We start from the raw sequence: 23492 nt of genomic DNA, 5'->3' as shown, positions 1-23492 counted from the left end.
TAGTGGTGTGGTGTCTGCCAAGCCAAGGATCACTGTTATTATTGCTCATACATTTGAGGTTTGTGATTTCAACCTCTAAGCCTATTAAACTTTGGCACATGACTCATCTCGTACCTTTGTGCTACAGACATGAATGATACCTGAAATAATGCTAAAAAGCACAACTTATCAGTTAGGATTTAGCAAAGGAAAAGCCTTGGCAACTTTTGCATGGAAGATTTAGGCTGTATTGCAGTGTAGTTACTGTCACCTGAAAAACTAAAGCTGTTTGGCCTAAAAATACTAAATCATTTTTGGTCACACTGAAATTAAATAAAATATAAGTGAAATTTAGAAAGTGAAAAATGTAAGTTCTTAAAATATCATTTGTCCATCTATTGTATTTTTTTGTGTGCTAAATTTAAAAAAAAAATAATTTAGCTTTAATTCATTTTTTATAGACATTTTCATGAATTTTGGGTGACCAAAAGTCCTCTTTTTACCAGACATCTCCTGATCTTAGTTTAAAGTTTGAGTAATTTTGTCATGTGCTTTGGTCATTAATATTCTCTTTTATTTTTTATTTGAGCTTATGTTTTAGTAATTTTATGGTGACCATATGTCCTCATTTTCCTGGACATATCCTGGACTTTTGTCCACATCCTGTTATTTTAGTTTAAGTTTTAGTAATTTTGTCATTTGCTTTTCTTTTCTTTTTAAAAAAAATGTATTTAGCTTTAATAAATGTTTTATTTCAGCTTTAATTTAGTAATTTTAAGGTGACCATATGACTTAATTTTAATGGACATATCCTGGACATTTGTCCATGTCCTGTAATTTTTGTTTTTTTGTATTTTTTGTAAAATTGTAGTTTTAGTAATTTTGTCCTGTTTGCTTTTGACCTTTTTTATTTTACCTGTATATTTATTTGGCTTTTACATGTAATATGTATATATATATATATATATATACATATTACATTCATACATCCTTGTTTTCCCGCAGATGTCCTGGCCAGGATTTATAAATTACCAGAAATGTCCAGGTTTTGTCTTTGCTCTCTTATTGACGTTCTCTATACAGTCCTCATACATTATATGTGAGAGTTTTTGCGTTGCTCTAACGTCCTCTCTGGAGCCCACCTACTCTCAAACAATGATTGGTTGATTTTGCACAAAGCCTGCATGTTATTGGTCAAACTGCTTTTCAAATATAACCTTCAGCAAGTATGAAAACAAAAGCAAAACCAGGACATTTAGAAAATTTAGAGAAAAAAAAGAAAGGAAAAAGAAAATCCTAGCCTGGACATGTCCAGTAAAAGATTACATATGTTCACCATTAAATAACTAAAATGAAATTGTCCTTTTATTTATGCATAATAATAATAATATTTTATTATTATTATTCAAATTAATAGTATAGATCTAAAACTAAAATTAACTAGAATATCACTTATATACTGTAAATATGCCTCCTGTTTACTTTGATACAGTCTAATAACAGCTCAGAAATACCATTATCTCCATCTACCATCATCTCTTTGAGAGAGTCTTGCAGTTAAATGACAAAGCAGCCAAACTTTGCTTCAGTGTCCTCATGTACAGTCAGTAGTCCTTGAGCATCCAGAGAGCATGAGGTCAGGTCAGGGGTCATCAGAGAGGGCAGATCGTGGAGATGTTATCAGACCCTTCCCAATCTGACCCCCTCTGCTTCAAGCAGGGAGCCATTGTCTCTGACCCAGGCTTTTTATTGCTTCTCTTGAATGGCTGAGCTGTGCTCAAAACAAAGGCCTGTGTTTGCTTGCCCAAGGTGTCAGTCTTCAAACTCCCTCTCAATGGATGCCCAGTGTTTACACTCCAGTGAACTGATGTTCACCAAAGCTACCCAAATTGGTTTGTTTAGAAGGGGTAATGGCAAACATTACATTATCTCACAATAGGTTCATTAAGGTGACAATAACCCTGGGTAAACAAGTTATTATGCTCTCCCTACAGTGCCCTACTATCATGATGGTCTCAGAAACACTGAGCAAGGCTATATTCTGCATTTCAGTAAAAAAAGGTACATTTGTGGCCAAAGGTTTGGAATAATTAAAATATTTGAACACCAAGTCTTCATTCAATATCATTCAGTATCATTGTGAAATATCAATGCAATTTAAATTAACTGTTTTCTATGTGAACATATTGAAAAATGTAATTTATTTCTGTGATCAAAGCTGTACTTTCAGTATCATTACACCAGTGTTCAGTGTCACATGATCCTTCAGAAATCATTCTAATATGATGATTTGCTGCTCAAGAAACATTTATTATTATTGTCAATGTCAAAACCGTGATACATTACCATTCAAAAGTGTGGGGTGAGTTTGAAAAGAAAGAGAAACAAAGGGAAGGATGCATGAAATGGTTTAAATGTGACAGTAAAGACATTTATGACATTACAAGAATCAAAAAAAAAAAAAAAAAAGTTTCTTATGTCCCATGTCCTGTCATCGAGTGATATCACTGTGTACCTATATGTCCACACCTGACACTCTAGAACAAAAGTGTCCATGTTCCAGGGCCTGAAGACCACAAAATGCAACTGACTTATTAAGGAACATATACTGACAGACTATACTATTTGACCTCTACGCATGACCGTTCTTGATGATTTGAATTTCTGAGGAATCAAAATAGGATGTGTGTTATCTCTTGTGGTTTTACCCAACTGTAAACCTGTGAGCCACTCTTTATAATATTAAAACATAACTCAAAGAAAAATTCATTATTTTGTGAATCGAAACCCTTTTTGATTTCCAGCTTCTCCGGGAGAATCCATTATCATTGCACTTGGATAATAATAATCCAGCATTTTGTGGTTGAGAGAAGAGCCACATCCAGTAATCAATCAATATTTCACAATAAAAAGTTTCTTTCACAGCGATGCCATAGAATTGAAGAACCCTTTTGGTTCCACAAAGAACCATCTCTTTCTTACCTTTTAATAATCTGAAGAACCACAAAGAACCTTTTGTGAAACAGAAAGGTTCTTCAGATTTTAAAGGTTCTTTATGGAACCGTTTAGACAAAAAAGGTTCTTCTATTGGATTGTGAAGCACCTTTATTTTATAAGAGTGTACTTACATTTTGTCCTCTCAGTTCTAAATATTTGGTTACAGTCTGGTACCAAATACCAAGGTTTTAGTTTTCAAAGAGAAAAAAAAGGATAATTGACAAATAATTCGTTTCCAGAGATCACACAAAGGCTTTTTCCATTCTCCCCTTTATTTCTAATACAAATCTTAGGCTACAGGTGAGGAGGGTCTTCTAACCTGTCTTCTGAGGCGATAGCCAATCAGCGAGCGACATTTTCGCTGCCCGACCAATCAGAGCGCCGACCCGCCCCTACTTGAACCCAAATACTTTACACAGAAAAAAAGCCGTCAAAGTTTACCTATAGTTCTTTACGCAAACAATAATAACAATAAATGTAGATTTGACATGTAATTACATTTTTTAAAAAATATATAGTTTTTTTAATATATATAGATCACTCGTTGAAAGCTTCGCGAAGGTCTGGCCGGGCGTGCTCAGGTGTTTCCTACCTGCTCCTTCAGCCCTGGAGAAATAACCCGAGAGAGGAAAGTGGATTTACCTGTAGCTCGGGTTCTGGCATCTCTCACTCGCGCTCGGGCTTCTGTTACCTGCACCGACTTGAAAGTCCAGTTTCACAAGGAAGAATTAACGCGGAGGAAGAGGAATATGTCACAGGAGACAGACAGGTAAGAGTCAGGACTGCGACACAATCCTCCGTGACCTCCACACAAGCCTCGGAAACACACCGAGTGCCATTCTGCATGTGTAGCCTACTTTCGGAAAACTTTCAGATTTTACTCATACTATCACCCGTATTTTATGATGGCATTAGTTACGTTAACGACGTTTAATGATATACAGGTTTTGTCTGGTTTATTGTGGTTTTTATTCATAAATACCACCGCATGAGGAAAGATTTTTTTTTTTTGCGGTCAAAACGCCATTTTTCACGGAGGAAACACCTTGAATATAAACTGCTTGAAATTCATTCCTGTTCATTTACACCTCAAATGAAATGTTTATTTTCTACATGACATGTTTTTTACTAAAAATAGAGATTTTGTTTATTTATTTATATTTGTGCTGTATTATTTCGTTGTTGTTTTCTATATGTACATCGTTGACGTTCATCCTCACGTAGAAGCGTCACAATACTACGTTTGTGTGTTAGATTTAAAACACACAGTGTGTGTCTTATGCAAGGTTAAAAGATTGTTTGAGCTCGATTGTTTTAATCTATGCAGTGTTTATCGATTGCGTCCTTCATAGTAACACCCAGTTTATTTACGTGTATGGTGATTAAACACATTTTTGTTTAAAATAGGTCAAGTAAATTGCTGTCTGTAATGAGTTGCTGGTCATAATACGGGTCTTGCACCTCTCAGACATTCATTTATATGTGTCAAAGAGTTACATGGAACTTAATTAATGTGCTATTCCAATTAAATAGGGTGAATGAATGCTTAATATGATTTAGCTCCCCATACTAAACTATAGTAAATACTTAATCGCCTACACTATACGGAAATATTACATAGAAAAAGTGTAATTACCTCATAATCAGAATACATCCTTTTTTGCTCCTTTGAAACCTCCACATGATTTGTCTCAGAATATGTACCTTGTTTTACACTGCATTCCAAATAACAAAAATGATGTCTAAGGACACTAATGTCATCAAATATCCACATATATTTCTTTTTAAAATAATGCTAAAGATACATGAGCTAAATTTTTTATTGCACCCATTCTTTTCCAACTCTGTGTGCACTGTTTGTGTGTACATCTCGTGTGTTTACCAATGAATGACTATTGTGTTGTGAAGTCAATACTGGGACAACATTTTCAGTAAACGAAAGTGAACCCAACTTAGATTTACTTTTGCATTCTGTGAATATATTCATAGCACAAAATGTAAAATCGTGAATTACTCACCCACTACTGAGGTTAAGAAAATTTGATTAGTTTAATTTACTTAGTAACGGAATGCTAACAGACAAAATTAAAATAACAGAATCGGAATTTCATTATTTAATCCCATGTTTTATATACACGTTTTTAATTAAAAAATATAATAAAAACAATAGATTATGGATCAATTGAATCTGCACATTTATACACTTCACTGGAAACCTTCTGCACCAGTTCTTAGGAACGCATGGATAACTTTTTAAACTTTAAATTAAAACAAGATTTGTTACCAAACTAACGTCTAACTAAATCCCAGTAAACAATTATTAAGACAATAGACACAAAACATCCTACATGAAACGAAAAAATATAAATAAAACTCAAAACTATTCAGATGAAAATTCAGTATTAATTTAAAAAGTATAGTGCATGACTATTCAATAAATATGATCTATGTTGTTTATAGACATCATCTGTTATAATACTTGTGTTATTACATTTTTATTATAGCCAAAACTTTATTTCTTTTTTGGTGTGGCCAAAAAACAGTTTGTGGCCACTCTATGTTGCTGAAACCAGCTAGATATAGATTTAATATGGTATGATATCAAATAGAGAGACTAGAGCCAGCAGTGGCACTTCCTCATGTGTCACTGCATTGAAGCTGAAGTTGTCTGTCAGTCTGTGAAATGCAGAAGGACGTCTGTCAGAGTTAAGTTGGTTAGAAATGCCTGGCATCAATGCACTATACATCTCACAAAAGGCGCAGTGTGCAGGTTTGTTTTCATCAGTATGCAAAATAGAGCTTTTACATGAAGCTTTATCATTTGTGTTTCTGTTTGCTAGTGTGCTGATGTACTGTTTTGTGTCTGTGTGTGTGTCCCAGTAAGAGGCTGGTTGTAGTGGTGCCCAATGAGACGTCCTTCCACCCACGCCGGGCCTACACCAGTGAGGACGAGGCCTGGAGGTCTTACCTGGAGAATCCTCTTACTGCGGCCACCAAGGCCATGATGAGCATCAATGGAGACGAAGACAGTGCTGCCGCCCTGGGGCTCCTCTATGAGTACTACAAGGTCGGGGACATCAGCTGAGTCTCTCACCGGCTTCACATTAATCATGTTTGCATGGCACATCATCATTCATTCACTTTAATGGTGTTCAGAACTTTGCTTTCTTGGGTGGAACACAGAAAGAGAAGTTTAGTAGAATGTTCAAGCCGCTCTTTTCCATACATACAGTGAAAGTGGATAGTAACCGGCCCTACAGTATCAAGCTCCCAAAATAACCATTAAAGCACTATAAAGTCAAACAGATTTATGCATTTTAACTACAAAATTTCCATCCATTTGGATTAGAGTTTAAATATAAAATGTCAGTCACTCATAATTGAGTTGCGTAAGAATGAGAATTAAGAAATCATACTAAAATCACTATGTTTGATTATTTTTGATCAGTAATCCAATTTATTACATGTAAACCAGTCTTAATCATTTTAACTAATTGAATTTAGCTTGTTCCACAATTTCTGCTTTCTGATTAATATTTTAATGCATTTGAAAATATGATTAAATAAAATCAAATGAATGCAAAAACGCATATACTTATTCATAATAAACTATGTCATGGTTGATTTTTTGCAACTTGTTCACTGTATTTCAATGTCAATTCATACGACAGGTTTAGGAAAAGTCCATCTAATCATTTATGTTTGATTAAGATGCAAGTTTCTGATATTGATATCAATTTTCAGTGCATTTATGTCCGAGTGAAATTATAATTTTTGGTATTTTGGCTAAAATGAGTGTAGCAGCATTTAGAGATGTCAACATGCCATGTGGTTACTTTTACACGTTCTCATACTTTCCATCATTTGTCATTCACAGTTTCTTGACTAATGAACGAAAACATAATTATATAATTCCCAGTGCAACCAAGGTACAACTTTATCGCGTACACCTCATTAGCCAAAACGAACAAGCACAGTAAGGACATGATGAAATTATGTTTCTTCGCTGATCCGATATGAAAGTTACATGGCAGAAGACAGTCAGGAAGTTTTCAGTTTATCTCTATGTAGTGCTAAATCTCCTTTCAAGCAGTTATGAGTGAAACAGTGCCTATGCTGCTATCAGTGCTGCTGTATTCTGATGTATTATCTTCTACAGGTGCCCAAAGATAAGAGAGTTTTGCCCATCAGTAAAGTGGTTGAAGTGTCAGAGGAACCAGAAAAGAGGTCAGTGAAATGATTAAAGCTAATGGAGTTGAATAAATGGACTTATTTCAGCTTTTCATCTCTTATGCTTCAATACTGTCTCAGAAACACTCCAGAGGGAAACAGCGGTCAGATGGAGCCGGAGACGGTGGATAATCACGTCCAGGTCCTGAAATCAGTGCCTGTTAATCTGTCGCTCACCACGGATCACCAGGAGAGTAAACGGGAGCAGTACGGCGTGTCTGCGGGAGAGAGCGGGAACGCTGCGCTGGTGAAGGCTGAGGTGTACACTCCTGTGTTCATGGCTTCAGCCGTTCACTACAGGACGGATGGAGAGGAACCGATGCGGGTCATCTGTGAGCAGACCCACTCGTTCGACACCTCGGCCGTGAGTCACAGTGGATACGGGAAGGATGAGCATCGCAGCAGTCCAGATAGCACGTATGAGGAAGACAGCAATGAAGTGAGAGCAGATTCATATTTGGTGCTTATGAAAGTTTGTTTAAAAACTCGTGTTTAATCAGTGGATGATTGTTTCTTTGATGCAGAAGTATCGCCCATCATCGCTTGGAGCTGATGATTTCATATTTGACCAGTCGGAGATGTTGTAAGTGCTTGTTTGTTTGTTTATGTGGAAATAACATACACTTCCAGTCGGATGTTTCTGAACAGTAAGATTTATGATGTTTTTTTTCTTTTTAAAGAAGTTGCTTCTGCTTACCAAGCTTGCATTTATTTGATCCAAAGTACAGCAAAAACAGGAACATTCTGAAATAAAATTTATTCCTGTGTGCAAAGCTGAATTTTCAGCATCATTGCTCCAGTCACATGATCCTTCAGAAATCATTCAAATATGATGATTTACTGCTCAAAAAACATTTATTATTATTATGTTGGAAACAGCTGAGTAGAATTGTTCAGGTTTCTTTGATGAACAGAAAGTTCAGAGAGTAATAGTAATCTTTTGTAACATTATACATTTCTTTATCATCACTTTTGATCAATTTAAAGCATCCTTGCTAAATAAAAGTATTAATTTCTGTACCCCCCAATATATATATATATATATATACATATATATATATATATATATATATATATATATATATATATATATATATACACACACATATACCGACTCTTAAGTTTTTGAATAGTACATTGTATAATGTTTCAAAATATTTTTATTTCAGATAAATGCTGATCTTTGGATCTTTCTATTCATCAAAGAATCCTTAAAAAAACTATTGTTTTTTTAGACTTCTATAAAAAAACATGAAAAATCTTACTGTTCAGAAACCTTTGGCTGGTGGTGTACACCATAAGGCTTGTAATGTTATGATGAATCAGCCGTCACATACCTGTTCAACAGAGACACCTTCCAGTACACACTCGAGGCCAGCAGGTCGTTACGGCAGAAGCAGGGTGAAGGGCCTATGACCTACCTGAACAAAGGCCAGTTCTACGCTATTACACTGAACGAGACCAGTGCAAATAAACGCCTCCGACATCCCATCAGCAAAGTGAGGGTGAGTGTGTAGGCCCGCCTTCTATCAAACCACTGAATCGAAGGAGCTTGCCAATTGAATTTGGGAGCTTTGATTACTAATTGGCATATGAAATAAATTTTTATTAAACATGTTAAGTGATTTTTAGCTCAAAATGAGTTTGTAGATAAAACTATAATAGTTCAAATGTATTTTGTTAAGAAATTGATGATATTATTCAGCAAGACAAGAACATTCAATTACTCAAAAGTGGCAGTCAAGACATGTATAATGTCAAAGATTTCTATGGAAAATAAATGCTGTGTTTTATTAATCAAATATTCTGGAAAAAATGCATCAGGAATAAATTACATTTTAAAATGTATTAAACAAGAATTCTGTAATAATATTTCACGATAATACTGTTTTTACTGTGTTTTTAATCAAATTAGTGCAGCTTTGGTGAGACCTTGAAAATGTCCATCAAAAAACAATCCTAGACTTTTGAACAGCAAGGGCTTGTGTCCAATAAAGTGTTTTTTTTTTTTTTTTACAAAGCTAGGATATTAAAAAAATGCTTTTAATATTATTTTTTTTTAATGCCAGCAGCGTGACGAGTGCTGAGTGTCTTTTTCATGCTGAACGCTTGTGTGCTTTTCTCTCGGTGCGGAGAATTGATGTTAACTTTGGATAAACTGTCATCACTGTCACTTTATAGTCAGCCGTCCAATCCCAGTGGAGGAGGGGCGGGACTAATAACACACTGACTAACTGTCACACATTACTACAGATAAAAAAAAATAATGCTTGTAATATTTAATTCACGATGCGTCTGCCACATTACTTCTGTGAATCTTCCATATCATAGCAAGACTGCCTGGGGCTTTCAGCTGGCTTAAAAATGCTTTGGTGGACACATAGCCTAATGCATGACTATATCTTCCATTCTTGTTATGCTAATAACAATGCTAGTCAGCTCTAGATTGTTTGGAACTGGTATGAATTAACTGAGTGGACTGTGATAACCTCAGTTGACCTCCTTTCTCTCATTTCCTCTTTCAGAGTGTCATCATGGTTGTATTCAGTGAAGATAAGAACCGCGATGAGCAGCTCAAGTACTGGAAGTATTGGCACTCTCGCCAGCACACGGCAAAGCAGAGGGTTCTGGACATCGGTGAGGTTTCCTCTCCATTACTCAGGTCAAAGTTCAGGCTTGATTAGCTAGTTTGGGTGTGTTTGATAAGGATTGGAGCTAAACTCTGCAGGACAGTGGCACCCGGGTGAAGGATTGCACAGCCCCCTGCATTAAACAGAACAGGTTGCTTTAGCTATAAGTATATCAGCAGCAAGATTATCTTCAAACTGTAGTTGATGTGAAAGAGTAAACATTTTTTAATGCAGCGATGCGTGAGATTTGAGTTTGCATAGCTGAAAGAATTTGTGTTCTTGTACTTATGTAGATTATGTATCATTCATTCCAAAAATCATTAACCAAGCTACTACTCAACACACTTTGGTCTAAATCGACTTATGTCGAAAGTACTTCTTGTCGTTAAAATGGTTCATTGTGCATCCGCTGCTAGTTTGAAGACATCCCAGAAGCCCTCAGGGCTCTCAGGAGATTGGTTCCTCTTGGTTTCCCTCCGCTCAAATAATGGGTACTAGGTTGTTAATGGCTATACACACAGATTATACACATTTTAACTAGAGAGTCTGCCCTGAGATTTTTTTTACAGATAGATACAGGGGCCTGCTGCATAAACACAGTCAACATAGTTACTAGCAGTTAACCAACTGACTTATGACCACTCTAGTGAAGAATCAATAAATTAAAATGTTATTGAAATGAATTTATTTCATGCGAAGTATACTACAAATACATTTTAATAAAAATACCCTGCAGTTGTACTTTTAGTGTATTAAACTGGTATATTTAAATTCTGCTAAACTGTAACAACTCAGTTAGTTTATTTGATTGAGCTAAAGTGAAACTATTGCAAGTATACTTTAGGTACACTTTAAACATCTTGCATTTGAAGACCAATTTTATTCAAAGACTATACAGTCCTCATCAATAGTGACATTAAAACAGATTTTAGGCTTAATATTAAGAAATGTACATTGTGCACAGGTAGTTTTCTAAATAATATGTATAATTTATATATCAGCAAGCCTAGAGCAATACGTCAGTGAATAGATTTAAACTATACTTAGTATGAAATAAATATATATTTTTTACTAGGGTAGTCTTGAAGAATTGTTTTAGCTGACTTACCTTTAAGATTAGTCTTAAGTAGTTTTTGCAAACAGCCACAGATCTCTCTACAGAGGTATTTTTGACATTTGGACAGATTTCATTCCTTATTGAATCTGAGGTGTTAATTAGTTATTAATTAGTTCATCGTTTCTTATCCCTTGAGAACCCAATTCCAAAATAAGCAATTTTTTTTTATTTTGACTCAAAAATTCTAAAACAATATGCTATCTTCATGTGCATGGAGTCAGAAAATAATTGGCTTTTTAAAATAAATTACAGTTCTTGACCATTACTGTGTGCTGTAGCCGGGTAATACCAAACTCTGCTACTGCGCTTTGCTTCGTAGACAGAAGTGAAATGAACTTGAGCGGAAGTACGAAGTCTGACATAGTCAGGGTATGTTTGCTGAGAGTTTGTAAATAGAATTTAAAAGGAGTACAAATAAAAAAAACTGGAGTAAATGTTAATAGATTTTAACACATTAAAAAAATAAATTGAATGCAATTAATTGAAAACTGGACTGTATATATTCTTATAAATCTCTTTGTGACACATGCCCCTGGTTTCACAGACAAGGCTTAAGCTAGTGCCAGACTAAAATGCATGTCTGAGCTGTCTCAACTGAAATATCTTGTTCTGACATATCTTAAAATACGTGTCAAGATGCACACCTGTAATGTTTTTATCTAAGCCATTTTTGTAAAAGTTGCTTAAATATCTTATTTTAACTAAGGCCTAGTCCTGGCTTAACTAAGCCCTGTTTGTGAAACCGGGCCTGGGTTTCACAGTTTTAACTCAAGGGATGTTTTTGAACACACACAAATGCATACATGTATGCATATAAATGCACGTGCACGCACACACACACACACACACACACACACACACCGCATGTCCTGCTTCCTTCTCCCATGTTTTTATCAAAAATTATCCCAATCTCCTCTTCTGGTGAATACTCTTTCTTCAGCATGTGCATGTGTTTGTTTTTCTAATGATTTTCTAATGTTTGAATACAGCTCGGTTGGATGTGTTGACGAAGGCACAGCTAGTTTAGGAAGGTTATCCACAGCTGCACGCCTTTTTACAATGTTCGTCCTGTTGGAGCAAGTTGGGGTTAAGTAAGGTGCACTGGTGTTAGGAGATCCCAAATATTCTTCAGCTCCATGAGTCACCCCACCTGGGATTTGAACTTGTGATCTTCAGATCACTAGCCCAGCTTCTTATTCAAGTTAAATGAGAGAAGAAAAAAATCATAAGGCCCAAAATGGTTGGAGTCCACTTGGCGTTGGGCAGCTATGAGTCCAAACATTTCACGTCTTATTCTCAGTCTTGTCACACCTTGAGAGAACAGTCGTCCTGAGCCTGTTGTTTCTTGTCCTCCCCTCATCTCCAGTAATCAGACGCTCTGTTATGCCCTTTGTCGAGATTTGGCCACAAGACTTTCACAGCCTGGGAGCACCCGGAGGGAATATCTGAATCTGAATCTTTGTCTTAAACCATGCTTTCTTAGATTGGTCAAAAATAGAGGAATGTTTTGCTGATGCACTTCAAGGAGAGCTTTTGCGAAGAAAGTGATGGAAGATTGGTGAAGTGGACAGACCTTTGGGCACATGATATATGGCAGTATGCTGAAGGCAATAGAGGAGACAGTGACTGAAACCTGACACCTGCACAGTTGGGATTTGAATAGCAGTTGAGGCTGAGAATTGTTCCTCAGGCTTGGGGCCATGTCACTAGAGCTGGGATTTGAATGGGGCTATTTAACTGGGGGAGCTCGCTTACGGGCATCGTCGGGCGTGCTTGGTAAACCACCCAAAGGAGACCCATTGGGAAGGGTTTCGGCCTTCCTAATCTCCAAGTTACCTCAAAGTAAGACAGGTGTTGGGTTTACTTAACATAGACATAACAGCCCCTGTAATGACAGCTTATTAAATTACAAAGAACTTTGGAACTGAAGAAAGAAACTCTAATTAACCTAGGAAATCACAACTTAAAATTACCACTCCTATCTAGGGTTAATGATTTGAACAGACTTTTTTTTGAGCCACAGCAGTATTTCAAAATTTGGCACACCTTTTCTACAATGAGCATGTGTGTTACCTGTTGTAAGACAATGAATGACACCTTAAATCATGTGGCTAGTTGTACAAATGTCTGCGGTTTGATTTCTAAGTAATCGAATAACTTAAGTAGGGCTACCGCTCTAATAGTCGACTAGGTTAGGTGACGAAAAAAGGCTTAGTTGACTAAAATTGTATTATATTAGTCAAAGAAAAAAATAGCTTGTGTCTTTGATGGACAGATCGTTAATGACTGGTCATTGAGGTAATTATAGTATATCCCAAATTTTTGTTATTGAAAGATCATCATCAGCTGCTCACTCTAACTTTAACCTAGATAAATGTGTGTTTTTTAGGTGCTGGTGTGACTACTTGCATTTTTTTCTGATAACAGTGGAAACAACTTAAAATACGCTGTCATTTTTTGCTCATACTGATAAGAGCAATACATCATTCAAAACTGTAAAGGGTTTTACTTTTATACCAATATCAGTAAAGGTTGTGCTTTTGTAAAATAAAGATAACAAACAGGAGCACATCACAAAAATGAACTGGAACTCAGTGTATGGGCTTCTTGCCTCACAGACATGAGAAATATATCTATAGAAAGCTTGAAATGTCTACTTTTAAACAAAATCAATTCAAATACAAATTCAATTTGAAAACAAATATTCTTATGTAATCTGTGTGAAAGGTGCATTTCTTTCTGAAGGTGCGTCACTGTACAACTTCATCTTTGCTGCCGACTCAGAAAACACTAGTATATTAGTAAACAATTAAAATATCTCCTTGTTATTTTTACAGACACATTCATAGTCATTACTTTTTCAGGTGCTTTGTGGCACGCTTTACATGTTCACTCCAAAGTGGAACAGGCTATAGCCTATATTAAAGTCCTTCTAAGTATATATTTAAGTAATTAAAGTAATAAACATTCAGTTAGTTGACTAATGGCTTAAATCTGGGGCATAGCTGTAATTTCAAAAGTAATGGGGATGGAAATGTCAAATTTATGTTTTTTTTTTTTTTTTTTTGTCTAAATGACAGTTTAAAAAATATATATTTTTTTGATTCTATAATAATTTTTCCTTTATTTTCCTAATGACAGTTTTATGATTGGCTTACATACAATTTTTATTCCCCATAAAAAAGAAAAATATATATTATAGCTTTAATCCATCTTTTTTTTCCTGTAAGTGTGGGCGCGTCCATGTTATGAGTCTGGCTTCCAGTGTCATTTGCATTCAGCTATTTTTAGCTGGACAAAACATTTTGCTGCTTGATATTGCAAATATGTGTCTTAGCATATTATTTTAACGTATTATCTTAATCATGAACACACTGGTTTGTAGTGTGTTGTTATTTTTCTCATTATTTTCCTACACCGACTAATAAATCGGAAGTCTTGTCTATAGGCTTACTTCAGTACTTCATGCTTAAATTTATGGACTTTATTGATTTTTTTACTGCACAATTAGTGTATAAAGCAAATTTGGTCCAACTACCAGCAAATATTCAAAAATTATTCACAAAAAGAGACAGCTGTTACAATTTGAGAGGTTATGGCCAACTTAAAGTACCGGCTTTCAGAACTATGAGGAAAAGTATGTGTGTGACTGTGTGTGGTGTCAGGCTCTGGAATAACCTGAGAGCCCAACTCGAGCAGTCCCCATCCATTTATCAATTTAAATCAAAGTAAAAACAAGTCATACTGCCTAATGATTCAACAGAATCATTGGATTCAACAGAATGGTTGTGAGTCATTATTGTTGATTGTATAGTTACTGGAATAGGACAACATAAATATATGTCAATTGTCTTCTTGATTATAGTAAATGTATCTACTTTTTAAATGTATAAAAAGGGGTAGGCGTCAATAAGCTTAATCTTCTGCCTACTCCTTTTGATCATCATATCCACGTTTTTTATTTACATTTTCTTTTTTTATTATTTACTTATTCATTTGCGCATGTATCCTTCTTTAGTTTTGCCTACTGTGCTGAAACTTGTTATTATGTAGAACTTTGTGGAATGAATTTATTGCCTCCTAAAAAAAAAAAGGCTTCTGTAGTAGCACTGCATTTTTCATATGCTTTATTTATTTATTACCTGGAGATGACTTGAAAAACACACATAAACCACATATATTGTTGTAATAAAAAAAAATATTTCTGCTTTTTATTCAACTTCGCTACAGTGATAGCTGTATTCCTATTACTGTATTACTTCTATGAGTCTATTTTGGAGTGTGCGAGAGCGCCCTCCAGCTTCGAGTTTGAATGAAACCTAAATTGCATGAGAGTGTTTAGATCTCTGTGATGTTCACATCGCCTCATTCTGGATATGAATAAAATGTGAGGTCATACATAGACTATCAAATATGCAAATAGACAATACTTGCATTTAAATCTAGATTTATACACTCTGACCATTGAAAACAGATTTATGTTTTATTGAAAGCAATGTATTCTATGCCCAGGGCTTAAATTAACAACTATTAATTGACTAGAAATATCTTTACTGAGGGGCAGCCCAGACTTTTAGCCTGGTGGACATCAAAACAGACTCTTAGGAATTGCCAGTCAAGAATTTAAAGTTAACAGCCGTAGCTAAACTAGCACAGACAGGCTGACTCCAGCCATCGAAACTGTCATGAGGTCACCCGTCCTTAATGGAAATCTATAAAGTAATGGCGTTTAGGGAGAATCACAGACATGCTCAAAGTGTGAGTGGTCATAAATGGCCTATCAAGTGGCTACTAAAAATCAAATGCTTGTTTACATTAACAGATAGGGGTTATCTAAAGTGGAAGGGGGCTGTTTTATGTACACTCGGCTTATCAGTCTTAAAACCACTCGTATTGGCAGACATTGTTTTAATTTCACCATTCCCAGACACCAGTTCATACATTACTCACAAAATGTAATTGTACACCATATAAGTTGTACATGTCTCTACCGCTGCAAGCGTGAGTCTGTAGGTGAATTGTTTGCTGGTCTGGACTGCTGTGGTCTAGTGCTAGTGCTGCATAGTTGTAAAGTTAGTTTCTTAAACACAACATATCCTGGTTTGCTTTGTTTTTATTTCCAGCAAGTTCGAGAACTGACTTTTCCTGTTCTCTCTCTCTACAGCTGACTACAAAGAGAGCTATAACACAATTGGGAATATTGAAGAAATCGCTTACAATGCCGTGTCCCTTACCTGGGACGTGAATGAGGAGGCCAAGGTAAGTCATCCAGTGTGTGTTTTGGGTTTATGGACATCCTGCTTGCATTAATGGTCATTGATGAAGTGGCAGGTGTAGTTGTTTAACTCAACCAAAGGTTCAGTTTTCAGTCCGACTACATCAGTGCATCTATTTTTTTTCTCTCTCTCATTTAGGTGCACTATCACCATTGTGTGTGATACACAAAATGTTATTGAGACACAGGGTGTTACGATATCTGATATGTGTATTTTACAGGCCCCGAGAGCCTTGTAAAGCCTGATCTTTGATTCACAATACCTTGGTGCATCTTCCCCAGTCTCGTCTATTAATTTAAGCCTCTGTTTTCTCCTGGGTTTTGGGTTTCATCTGTATGCTAGCGAGAGTAGGAAATAGCCCTGGTGTGTGTACCAAACGCACACAAACCCGAGTCCAGATCCTCCCAGCCTCACAGGCAAAGTCCTGCTCTCCTATTGTGGCTCTTCTTTTGCAATACAGCTCCGTTCAAACACTCGCCTCTGGAGTATATTCAACTAAAGCTCTCTGCGCAAACATTTGCTTTTTAATGGGCCAACTCACCTATTAATGTGGACTGTGTGGACAATGCAGCCGACCTTGAAAGGATATTTAAGTGTTTTTTTTAAAGCATGCATTGGGGTGTGAAATGCTCTTGGTTTGATCTGATAAGCATCTGATTCTCTGACCTAACATACTCTTGACTTTTATTATAAGTCCTTTCAAAGCTCTGGAGTGAGGCAAGCCATAAACTGAGTCTCCATGAGTCATTGATCTGTGAGGAGGAAATTACGTCCTTGTTGCTGTTAAAGGGCTCCGTTTATTTAACCAAAGGTCCACAGCTGGACAAATCATTTGAGCCTACAACATTCAACATTTTCTCAAAGACTTATGCTTTTATTTAATCACAAGCACAGGAAAAACAGTAATATTGTGAAATATAATTACAATTTAAACCTTTTCTATTTGAATATTTTGGGAAAATGTAATTTATTCCTGTGATGCAAAGCTGATTTTTCACCATTATTGCTCCAGTCTTCAGTGTCACAGGATCCTTCAGAAATCAGTCTAATATGCTGATTTGCTGCTCATTTTTATTATTATCAGTGTTGAAAACAGTTGTGCTGCTTCATATTTTTGTGTAAACCATTTTTTTCAGTATTCTTTGATGAATTGAACATTTAATTTACAATATTATTTGACTTCGAAATCTGTTATGTATTTACTGACTATTGATCAATTTAATGCATTCTTGCTAAATAAAAGTATTAATAATACAAATTTATATATATATATATACAATTCTAAACCAATCGGAATGAGCCCAGTTAGATTTCTGTCAGTGTTAAATGTTTTGCACAGAAATGAAGTTATTTAAGTCGATGCTTCTTAGAGGCTTCTCTGGTGGCATCTTAGAAATGAAAGGTTTTCCTTAAAGTGCTCCAATGTAGTTGTCATGCATGCTTCACCTAACTCTGACCTCCTCCTTGTCCTCTGGCATTGGTAATGGTTGATTATATGAAGCTGTTAATAACAAACCACATCAATATTTAGTGAGCAAGACTCTGTTTCCAAACCTTTGTGGAGTCAGAGGCTCAAAACTGCTTTGGAATTGAAATAAAAAAGATGACGGTTAAGATTAAGACTTGGTCTTACAGTAATATAAAACTATTTCCTTTAACGGGAACATTTCGTGTCCCGTGTAGCTGTTAGTGTGCAGTGTGAGCATTGCTTTCGGCAGAAGTCAGGGGCACAGACGGACGTGTCGAGGCAGGCACCTGTTTTGCGTGTGTAGGTGGATGGTGGGTGAAAAACAAGGTGCGCTTTCAACGGTCAGGAGGACTGCGTAGGTCAAACCGGTGTTAGAAAATATGTTAGAAAATATGAATATGGCAGTTCTTATGCAACGGTCTGTTACGTGTGCATCTAGATACCTACATCATCATCTCAGCAGTGGCAGAGTTTTGCTCCGTCAGACACCACTGTAACATGCTTGTTTCCTACACATGAATCCTCACGTGTGGCTGTTTTTGTCTTGTTCTCTGATTGGTAGATCTTCGTCACGGTGAACTGTCTGAGCACAGATTTCTCCTCTCAGAAGGGGGTGAAGGGTCTTCCTCTGATGATCCAGATCGACACCTACAGCTACAACAACCGCAGCAACAAACCCCTGCACAGAGCCTACTGCCAGATCAAGGTCTTCTGTGATAAGGTGAGCCTTGACCTTTCACCTTTGAACCAATGCATGTAGTATCCCAACATATGCGGTGCGTCCGAAACCGCATACTGAGAAGGTACTACATTTACTTCTATATAGTGTGAATGTGGGTAGTAAGAATTAATTCGGACGTACTGCATCCGCCATGTTGTTATTGTCACATGACCGACCCGTATCAGTTGTGTCGCTTCCCAGTCATTCATGAATCCTCTCCCGTGGCCTCATGGGATACTAAAGTACCGCTGAACACGCACTTCAGAATCCGGACGGGAGTAGGTCACCCTGTACTTTTCACCTACTGTTAAACCTTTAAAAAAATATGTAAATATTACAAAGGGTTTCCTGATGTATTTTATGTTGTAGAATAAAACCGTTTTCCTCCAGACGTTAAAACCCATTTAAAATCTCATTGAGCAGTAGTGCTAAAATGCTTGAATGATCAAATGTTTCTAGGTTTTGGCACTCTCCATGCACTATCACTTATTTTAATCAGCAGTGAAGGGCTGTTTCCTAGTGGGCCATTAGACTTCATAGTAACTGTAGCGCCACCTTGTGGTTGTCCATTAGTGTTACTTTCCACAGTCCTCACAGACTTTCTTTAGTGTTTCTAATTTCTCTTTTCTATCTGTGTTTGTGCGGCTCAGGGAGCGGAGAGGAAGATCAGAGATGAGGAGAGGAAACAGAACCGCAAGAAGACTAAAGGTCTGACTGAAAGCGTCTCCAATTCATACAACAATGATTTTTGATGGGGTTTTTTTGTTCAAATAAAGAGGCTTTAGTTACATCACAGGCTTGAATCATGATGTGCTGTAATAACTAGTGGCAGGTGATATTGGGTAGCATTCGATCGGACAGAAACCTTTATTATCATCAATAACAGTAATTCTTACATGTGCAACTCCTCTCGTCAGGAAAGGATGGCGGCGTCGGGGCGGTGTCTGTCCCCAAAAAATGCGACGCCACCCTCTTTAAAAGGATGAGTGATTTGGATGCCCAGCCGGTTCTCTTCATCCCGGATGTGCACTTTGGGAACCTACAGAGGGCAGGCCAGGTACGAGTCAGTCTGAAAACACTCTCAGTGACCAGAGCTCATTAAAGAAGTGTCATGAAGACCTCAGAGGTCCATTGAGTGTCTAACGAGACTGACACTTATTCGAGAGCGTCTGACCTTTCATAAGGTCACGCTTGCCCTCCTCATGTGTGTGTCTTGATACTAGAGATATCTGTTGAACTGGTCACTGGAGGCTCTGTTTTTAAACTCGTTCTGAACGTTTCAGAGATGTTTGATTCTGAATGTCTACAGGAAGTAAAACTACTAACTTCTGTTTGTGCACAACTCTTCACAGGTGTTTGCATTTAATACAGAGGAGATTGAACGCGAAGGGTGAGTTTGATCTTATTAACTAACTGAACATCACATCACCTCATAGTTAAGTACTGTTACTGATGGGCTCCTGGAGAACATGCTGAGAGGACTGTGATCATGTGATGGGTCAGCTGTGATTGTGTTTGTGGTAGGAGTGTGCTGGTGAAGAGGATGTTCCGGCCGTCCGAGGAGGACTTCTGTCCACCGCCTCACAAACAGCTCAGAGACGAGACACAGAAGAGAGGTCAGACACACCTACAGCTCCCAAACACATCTCACAGGACAATCGGATTCATATGAATTAGCCACCAGTTTGCCAAAAATAGTTGAGATTTTTATTGTATTTTCTGCTCTACTTCACAGAACTGAAAAAATAAGAACAGTTTCAAGACAAGTCATTAACATATATATATATATATATATATATATATATATATATATATATATATATAAAGAAAAATTCACTGAACCTTTTGTAGAATTCTAATGTTGGAAAGTCATTTTCTTAAAAATTTGGTGTTGGTTGTAGCAAAATAAATAAATAAATATCTATATGTGACCATGGAGCAAAAAAACAGTCTTAAGTGTAAATTTTTCAAAATTAAGATTTATAAAATTGACAATAAATAGGCTTTATTAGGATCAGACAGTATTTGGCTGAGATACAACTATTTGAAAATCTGGAATCTGAGGGAGCAAAAAAAATCTAAATATGAAGAAAATCACCTTTGAAATTGTCCAAATTAATTCTTAGCAATGCATATTAATAATAATAATAATAATAATATATGGAAGGAAATGTACAAAATATCTTCATTGTTTTTACATAATATCCTAATGATTTTTGGCATAAAAGAAAAATAGATAATTTTGACCCATGCAATGATGATTTTTCAGATATTGCTAAAAATATAACGTTACAAAAGAGCCTTAACACTCCAGGGTCACATACCGTATATATAAATTCTCAGTTTCTTTGGATTTATGCTTTTTTATTTATGTATTTGAATAAAACAACCTTTTTTAATTCTGTTAACTACTGATGACAGTTCTTCCAAAATTTTTATCAAAATGTCATTTAGAGCTTTTTTTTTTCTTTTCTTTTTTGCAAAAAATTATAATTCATTAAAATAAGAAAAATATATCTATGACTTTAGTTGGTCAAGAGAAAAAATATATACTAATCCTGTTTTTTTATTATTGTATTTTCTGGACCGCTGAATGTTTTATTTGGAAGAGAACGCCTTGGATCTGCTGATCTTGTTTACTTTGACGTCTACTCAGTCCATTTAATTATGCTCGTATGAAAACCTTGTCGTTTTTCTATTATTATTTTTATTATTAATGTTCGTTTGTTTTTTCCTCTCTTTCCTCCTGTGTTTATATGGGGTTTTGATTTGTGTCCAGAATTGTGTGTAAAGAGGGGAAATATATATATAATAATGAATTCTTTCAAACTGCAAGTTGTTGTTCTGTCTTCTATCAACAAACATACAAGCGATCCATCTAGTTTTACTGTAGTTTAAAAATCTCCCTGGGTTATCACGGTATTTTGATATTTATTTGGTGACAGGCCAAAATCCTGTCTGGCGCCTGAACTATGAAATAGATACGGTTTCCAAAAGATCACTAGGGTGCGCCACCATTACACATGTTTATATTCATCTTTAGACAACACAATTACAGTGTTGAGTTAAGAAATCAGTATTTGGTGGAATAACCCTGGTTTTCACTCACAACAAATGAGAACATTCACTACATTCATAAGACTGGACAGAATCTGAACACGATGTGGAGTTAAATGGAAACAGACTCTGACCTAGTCTAAGCAGAGGTTGTGTTTACAGTGCTCCTGTACGTGAGGAAGGAGTCGGACGAGGTGTTTGACGCTCTGATGCTGCGCTCGCCCACTCTCAGAGGACTCATGGACGCAGTGAGTATCCACATCACTCAATAAGAGAGGGGGGAAATCAATGGTGCATCCATTTGAAAAGGACAGATCAGATGTAAACATCAAATGATTAGCACCGAAGTAATGCAATCTGAGTGAATACTGAACACATTTCCAAAGATCAGATCACTGCTGATGTGCGATTTCTTTCATATCAACAGATTTCAGAGAAGTACGGTGTTCCTGTTGACAGAATGGCCAAGATTTACAAGAAGAGCAAGAAAGGGTAAGTGATTTCTTGAATAAAATCTACATGATGATTGGGCTAATACGCCAGTCGTGATTTTGTGTGTCCTCTCCGTCGCAGGATCCTGGTGAACATGGACGACAATATCATCGAGCACTACTCTAACGAGGACACGTTTATCCTGAGTATCGAGAGCTACGCAGAAGCTTATAAAATCACATTAATGGAAATATGAACGCCAGCACATGTCTTTCTTACTTCAGTATGTTTAAAGCTCAAAGACTTGTTACTTGGAGCTGGTGGGATTCAACATCAGCTGTCCAGCTAAAGCTGACATACCTCATTTTTAACAGCCCTTAAGTATGATTTTTAACGGTCAATAGAGTTTCAGTGCATCCCAGACATGTCCACATGTGGATGGGAAAGACTTTTACTATCATCGGCTTGACTTTTAAGGACCAAACTACAGACTGTTTCACATTTCACTTGATTTTGGAGACCAGCATTAGCACCTGTCTGAAATTTCAGCGGTTTCTTCCAAAGGATTTCACTGGAGCGGAGTTAGATGAGATACATGATCTCTTCATCACATCAAAATGCTGGGAATACAGTACGGATATTCAACAAAAGCAAGCGTCTTTTGGAAATTATAATGCTAAGTACATTTGCTTGCAGCAAAAATACGAATTTGGGACTTTTCTGTAGAGTTTAGGACTCTGCAGAGCGACTTATCTCTGAAATACTGTGTCCAATACTGTCAATGTAATGTTTGTGTGTGTGTGTGTGTGTGTGTGTGTTCATTAATATTATTGTTAATGTTAGCTTGGTAGATATGATTCAGCTTCTTACTCACTTTTTTCTGAAGCGTAAAGAAGCTGTTTTTATGAGACTGTGCCATTTCAAGTTTTTTTTGTATGCTTAATAGAGAAAAGCAGGAATTATGTATAAATACTGTAATGTTTAACTGTACAGTACCGAATCTGAGAAAAGTCACTTTGGTTTCAAATGCAAAAGATTGCATGACCTTTCGGAGATCTGAACATGTATCTTCACTTCAAGATACAAGCATCTCTCCCAGTTTTAGTCAGGATTTTTGAGTCTTAAAGCCTGGTGCATTTCTAGTGTTTGTGTATAACATTAACTGTGTAGTGCAGATTCAGTTGAGCGGCTCCATTGAAAATCATTGTCTTCCAAACCAAATCATGGAAAAGGGCACTTCATGTATGTAAATAAATGCATTTTTATCAAGATTTGATTGTTTTTTCACACTACAATTAAAGGGATTGTTTACTCAAAATGTGCTGAAAATGTACATCGTCAAAAACATAGATATTCACATAAATATCCATTGCTTTCAGCTAAAATACGAGTCCATAATCCATAATAACAGAAAAAGTCCATCCACTGTTGTTTTCTCACGTCAAAATCAACAAACATATTTGTTTAGAGCCGTTATGGCTTGTTAATGGTGTTTGATCTGTGCAGATCTCTCTCCCGATTCGGACGAGACACTATTTTAATCAATAGTGTGTGTTAATAGTTGTGTTAAAGATGGATTTGCTTC

At 36.4% G+C, this 23492-nt stretch overlaps 1 protein-coding gene across 1 annotated transcript; it reads left to right on the top strand.

The window, feature by feature from the left end:
- Positions 1-3405: 3405 nt before the first annotated feature.
- On the top strand, positions 3406-23192 carry LOC127978848 (grainyhead-like protein 2 homolog). Its single transcript, XM_052583791.1, has 16 exons — positions 3406-3745; positions 5857-6043; positions 7136-7203; positions 7288-7645; positions 7731-7789; positions 8555-8711; positions 9732-9843; positions 16118-16212; positions 18260-18418; positions 19069-19126; positions 19336-19475; positions 19771-19808; positions 19943-20034; positions 21638-21723; positions 21903-21967; positions 22049-23192. Exons 1-16 carry the CDS (start codon positions 3726-3728, stop codon positions 22161-22163), a joined length of 1809 nt encoding a protein of 602 aa, XP_052439751.1. The 5' UTR covers positions 3406-3725; the 3' UTR covers positions 22164-23192.
- Positions 23193-23492: the final 300 nt, after the last annotated feature.

This window comes from Carassius gibelio, chromosome B19 (assembly GCF_023724105.1).
Source record: "Carassius gibelio isolate Cgi1373 ecotype wild population from Czech Republic chromosome B19, carGib1.2-hapl.c, whole genome shotgun sequence".
Classification (NCBI taxonomy): domain Eukaryota; kingdom Metazoa; phylum Chordata; class Actinopteri; order Cypriniformes; family Cyprinidae; genus Carassius; species Carassius gibelio.
Note: the sequence above shows the minus strand (reverse complement) of the source record. Positions and strands in the feature narration are given on the sequence as shown.

What these genes read in the sequence shown, in the direction of transcription:
- LOC127978848 (XM_052583791.1), top strand. Translation starts at nt 3,726, where the DNA reads ATGTCACAGGAGACAGACAG. An exon ending in ATCCCATCAGCAAAGTGAGG is followed by an intron (nt 8,712 to 9,731) that starts GTGAGTGTGTAG and finishes TTCCTCTTTCAG; the next exon opens with AGTGTCATCATGGTTGTATT. An exon ending in ACGTGAATGAGGAGGCCAAG is followed by an intron (nt 16,213 to 18,259) that starts GTAAGTCATCCA and finishes TCTGATTGGTAG; the next exon opens with ATCTTCGTCACGGTGAACTG.